We start from the raw sequence: 5,306 nt of genomic DNA, 5'->3' as shown, positions 1-5,306 counted from the left end.
TGTCCAATTTCACCGGTTTCTCTTTGGTAAAAACAACAGGTCAAAATGTAGGCGAAGAATAAACAGAGAAATTGATCAGAAAAAAAAAAAAAAAACAGTGTCAAGTAAGAACTGATCGCCACTTTCAGAAAGGAAACTCTGAAGGGTGAACCGCTCTGCAGTCCCCGGTGTAGTTTTACTTCAACTCTTCAAGCATCATGCATCACACAGGAGAACACCACAGTTTACTAAAAAATAGAGATAAACAAACCAAGATGTTCTATCTAATTGTAAGAAAAACAAAACCTACAGCTGGCAAATTTGCTCCAACACACCCTAACAAGTTTAGACAAAAAGAATATCTTGCACAGTAACATAAATACTCTGGTACAATACACAGATTGGTTGTGGTCGCTTGATCCTTGCGACATCTACAATACAGATTTGCCCGTGGGATACCGTGAGGGCCTATGCCATTTGCCTCATGTTTACAAGCAATGCAAGTATCCAAATGCAGGGGACCATATACTACCCATGCCCAACTCAACAATGGCAGCTGAACTGGCGGAGCATCCGTGTCCTTGTCGATGCTTAGGCGTTGGAAGCACCAAACATGTGCGCGAGCGACGTCCATGTCCCGGACGCAGAGAGCCCCAGGCCGATGACGATGACAGCCACGTCGGCGATGAGCGCAGGCCACCTGATTTCGGCGCCCAGCACCTTGATGTGGAATGCGGCCGGCAGCACGAACCCGAGCAAGACGCAGACGCTGCTCCCGACGAGCGAGAGGAAGTCGGCGAAGTTGGGCACCAGCATCGCCATGAGCCCCACGAACACGACCAGTATACAGCGCAGCCACCAGGCATAGCGCTTGCCGTAGAGCAGGCGCTCGGCGACCTCATAGACCGGGTTCATCATCACCGGCATGGTGAAGAAAAGGTTGATGCAGAGGCCGAGCTGCACCGTGACAGAGAGCCACCCAGCGCCGAGGTTGGTGGTGATGATGTCCCGCGTGGACGAGCCGAAGGCGAGGTAGCCCATGGCGCCGAACAGCCCGTACATGACGGCGATGAACACCATGGACAGCCCGAGCGTGCCGCCGAACTTGCGCTTGTCCGCGGCCTCCGCCTCCAGCGGCAGGACCATGCCGATGCCCTCGAACGCGTAGACGGCGACGCCGATGCCGTAGAGAATCTCGGCGGGGCCCCCGAAGGCGAACACGGGGGGCTTTTCGGCCAGCCACGTGGACACGTCCTGGCCAAGCACGACGCCCATGGCGCCGAGATCCACGACGTCGGCGAAGATGCTGAGCGGCGCGAGGAGCGTGAGCGTCTTGATGGAGTTGAGCCCCAGCTGGAACGGCAGCATGACCCAGATGAAGAGCGCCTTGGCCGTGAGGAGAGGGGAGGACGCGGACGGGTCCCCGATGGGGTGGAGGTGCGCCAAGGTGTTGGCGATGAAGATGAGGTAGCCGACGCAGAAGCTGGCCTGGCTGAGCACGAGCATGGCGTCGACGGTGTGGCGGCCCGCGGCGCCGTACACGGCCGCTCCCAAGTCCCCAAAGCTGGCGATCTTGGGGTGCTCGTCGGCAAGGCGGCGGCGGCAGGCGACGAGCAGCATCATGCAGTGGAAGGTGAGGCCTGCCACGGCGAGGAGCAGGATGGAGCCCGCCGCCCAGCCCGTGCGGGAGAAGGTGTAGGGGAGGCCGAGCACGCCCGACCCGACCACCGCGATGAAGACGTTGGCGAAGGTCTTGGGCTGCGACGAGAGGCGCGCGCCACCGCGGTGCTTCGGCAGCAGCGCCGCCGCGTCGAGGCCGGAGGACGAGGAGCTCGCCTCCTTGTCGAACCCCATGGCGGGCGAGGACCCGAATCGAGCGCAGAGTCGGATTAGCCGGGGAGATCTCTCGTTGCTCGAGGCGATTGAGCCTACTACAGTGACGTGTTGGGTGCCCAGGAAATTGGGGATTTGGGGGCAGAAGCTCGTTCGTGACTGCTGCCGTTTTGTAAAGGCCAACTAGATGCCGTGGACTTTCTTTTGGGGGGAATGGCATGGACTTGGTCCATGGCAATGGATTGATGGGTGATCTGGTTCCATACGTCTTGTGGGGCTGTGGGTCACTCGTGGCGGTGGGTACCGGCGCGTGGGCTCTCTGTAGACCGTCGGCAGGTTGAGTCGAGTGGTGGACGCACCTCGTGCTGTTGGCGAGCTGCCGGAATTGTTTCGGCCCGAGGACACCGGTCGCCGGGACTGCTTTCAGTGCTCGTGGGTTAGAGCAACTCACCGCGCTCATCCATTTCGTCTGCACGTGTTTATTTTAAAATTAAAATAAAAAAGAAAATTGATCCAACGTGCAGACCAAAACATACACGCGTTCGTTTTCAGTCCAACGGACGACCTATTTCATGCTTAAATATTTATATCTACGCGTACACGAAATGGACACGCCTGCTCCTTCCTGTGGCTCGCCAGTTGATGGCACATAGGACATTCTCCATTCTCTCACTCCCATCGACAACAATCACCCCCCCCCCGTCATCATCGTCGACCAGTTTCGATGCTCTAGCCAACCGTCTGGACCCACATACCTCCCTCGCCATCTTCCAACGTCGCTGCCACCATCGCCCTCGTCATCGGGCCACCACAGCTTCCACTCACATCGCCGCCAGCACCACCTCGCCCCTCGCGCCACCGAACAACTCCTTCCACGACGCCATCAAGCTCGTCTGATGCAGCCACGCACGAGGCGTGTGGCTCTTCGCCGGCCTGCTTCTTCGACGATGCGCACAAGTTTTTCGGTGGTTTGCTCGCGAAGTACAAATGGATTCCGGCGACGAGTTTTTTTTTCCATAATTTCATTTGCGACTCGGATGATTCCTCATCTGACGATGAGGAGATGGTGTATGTTCTGTTGGTCGTCCATGACCACCTTAGTAGGCAGCGGCCGTTGTCCCGAGGCTCAATCCTGGAGCACACTCCAACGTTAAATTGCAACGGAGAGAGCGATCGTTTTCTACTCTGGAAGGACTACATCAACACACCCAACCCGCTCTTCGAACATCATCTATTCTGGCGTTGTTTTTGTATGGCTAGGCATGTTTTCAACTGTATCCGGGAGGGGGTGGCATACGATAAGTATTTCGAGTGCAATGAGGATGCCCTTGAAAAGATTGTCTTCTCCTCTTATCAAAAATGCGCTGCCGCTATTCAGATGCTTGCATACGGAGTTCCCAGTGATCTCATTGATGAGTATGTCCATATGATCGAGTTCATGTGCCTAGAGTACATGTATAGGTTTTACAAGAGTGTGATTATAGTGTTTGGCCCGAGTGGCGGTGCTAGGATCAAAACCTTGTGATGTCAAGCTTTGAGAACAAAATTTTTTGTTGACAAAATTAAACACGAACGGAAAAGGTTATACTTTGTTACAAACACATTTATGGTAGCAGTTCTTTATGATTACCTAATCCTGTACGTGAGTATGTTACGATCAGGTCATCACGAAGTTAAGTTTTTTACCCAACAAAGCAGACTACATTTAGATATGAGTAATCATGTTTCACATAATGCTTGTTAAGTTGTGGGATAGGTATACCTAGGGGTATTTGGCTTACCAATTTTCTGTGTAGTCATTAGACTACAATAGCTAGAACGTGGCTTCGCCACTGTTTGGCCATGAGTACTTAAGAGAGCCAAACGATACAGATACAAACCGCTTGTTGGCAATGAATGGCAATAGGGGTTTTCTGAGGATATTTGGTAGCATAGATTGTATGCAATGGGAGTGGGAGAACTGGGCATCTGCTTGGCAGGGGCATTATAGGGGTAACTAGATCGTTGATGGCGCGCGTTGCTGCGCCCATCCATTTCGAATGTTGTTTGATAGTGTTAGAAATTTTGTAAAACATGAAGTACTTGTTTGTTTTCAAATGAGAGAGTGCAAAATTTCGTAAGAGTCTCCACGACCTGGTTGTAGGCCTTATTTACTTGCATTACACAGTGACCACAACACAAACTTTAACGGTGGGCATTGTCTGGTTCATTTATCAAATATAATGATATGGATTAATTTTTAGGATTTCTACGTTGACCAAGAAGCAAAATTCAATGATATGAATTTCATTTTAAAGATTAAATTGACCAAGAAGAAAAATTAAATAGTCGTTATAGGAAGATACTGTTGGGGAACGTCGCATGAGAAACAAAAAATTTCCTACGCGCACGAAGACCTATCATGGTGATGTCCATCTACGAGAGGGGATGAGTGATCTACGTACCCTTGTAGACCGTACAGCAGAAGCGTTAGTGAACGCGGTTGATGTAGTGGAACGTCCTCACGTCCCTCGATCCGCCCCACGAACAATCCCGCGATCAGTCCCACGATCTAGTACCGAACGGACGGCACCTCCGCGTTCAGCACACGTACAGCTCGACGATGATCTCGGCCTTCTTGATCCAGCAAGAGAGACGGAGAGGTAGAAGAGTTCTCCGGCAGCGTGACGGCGCTCCGGAGGTTGGTGATGACTTTGTCTCAGCAGGGTTCCGCCCGAGCTCCGCGGAAACGCGATCTAGAGGAAAAACCGTGGAGGTATGTGGTCGGGCTGTCGTGGAAAAGTCGTCTCTAATCAGCCCTAAAACCTCCGTATATATAGGTGGGAGGGAGGGGACCTTGCCTTGGGGCTCAAGGAGCCCCAAGGGGGTCGGCCGAGTCCAAGGGGGAAGGCTCCCCCCCCCAAACCGAGTTGGACTTGGTTTGGTGGGTGGGAGTCCTTCCTTCCCTTCCCACCTCCTCTTTTTTTTTCTTTTCTCTTTGATTTTCTTTCCTAGGCGCATAGGGCCCTTTTGGGCTGTCCCACCAGCCCACTAAGGGCTGATGTGCCACCCTCAAGGCCTATGGGCTTCCCCGGGGTGGGTTGCCCCCCCGGTGAACTCTCAGAACCCATTCGTCATTCCCGGTAACTCCGAAAACCTTCCGGTAATCAAATGAGGTCATCCTATATATCAATCTTCGTTTCCGGACCATTCCGGAAACCCTCGTGACGTCCGTGATCTCATCCGGGACTCCGAACAACATTCGGTAACCAACCATATAACTCAAATACGCATAAAACAACGTCGAACCTTAAGTGTGCAGACCCTGCGGGTTCAAGAACTATGTAGACATGACCCAAGAGACTCCTCGGTTAATATCCAATAGCGGGACCTGGATGCCCATATTGGATCCTACATATTCTACGAAGATCTTATCGTTTGAACCTCAGTGCCAAGGATTCATATAATCCCGTATGTCATTCCCTTTGTCCTTCGGTATGTTACTTGCCCGAGAT

At 52.5% G+C, this 5,306-nt stretch overlaps 1 protein-coding gene across 1 annotated transcript; it reads right to left on the bottom strand.

The window, feature by feature from the left end:
* Positions 1–323: 323 nt before the first annotated feature.
* LOC123430657 (amino acid transporter AVT3B-like) lies at positions 324–2,027 on the bottom strand. Its single transcript, XM_045114509.1, has one exon. The coding sequence runs from the start codon at positions 1,831–1,833 to the stop codon at positions 571–573; it is 1,263 nt and encodes a 420-aa protein (XP_044970444.1). The 5' UTR covers positions 1,834–2,027; the 3' UTR covers positions 324–570.
* Between the last annotated feature and the right edge of the window lie 3,279 nt (positions 2,028–5,306).

Source organism: Hordeum vulgare, chromosome 2H, assembly GCF_904849725.1.
Source record: "Hordeum vulgare subsp. vulgare chromosome 2H, MorexV3_pseudomolecules_assembly, whole genome shotgun sequence".
Taxonomy (NCBI): Eukaryota; Viridiplantae; Streptophyta; class Magnoliopsida; order Poales; family Poaceae; genus Hordeum; species Hordeum vulgare.
Note: the sequence above shows the minus strand (reverse complement) of the source record. Positions and strands in the feature narration are given on the sequence as shown.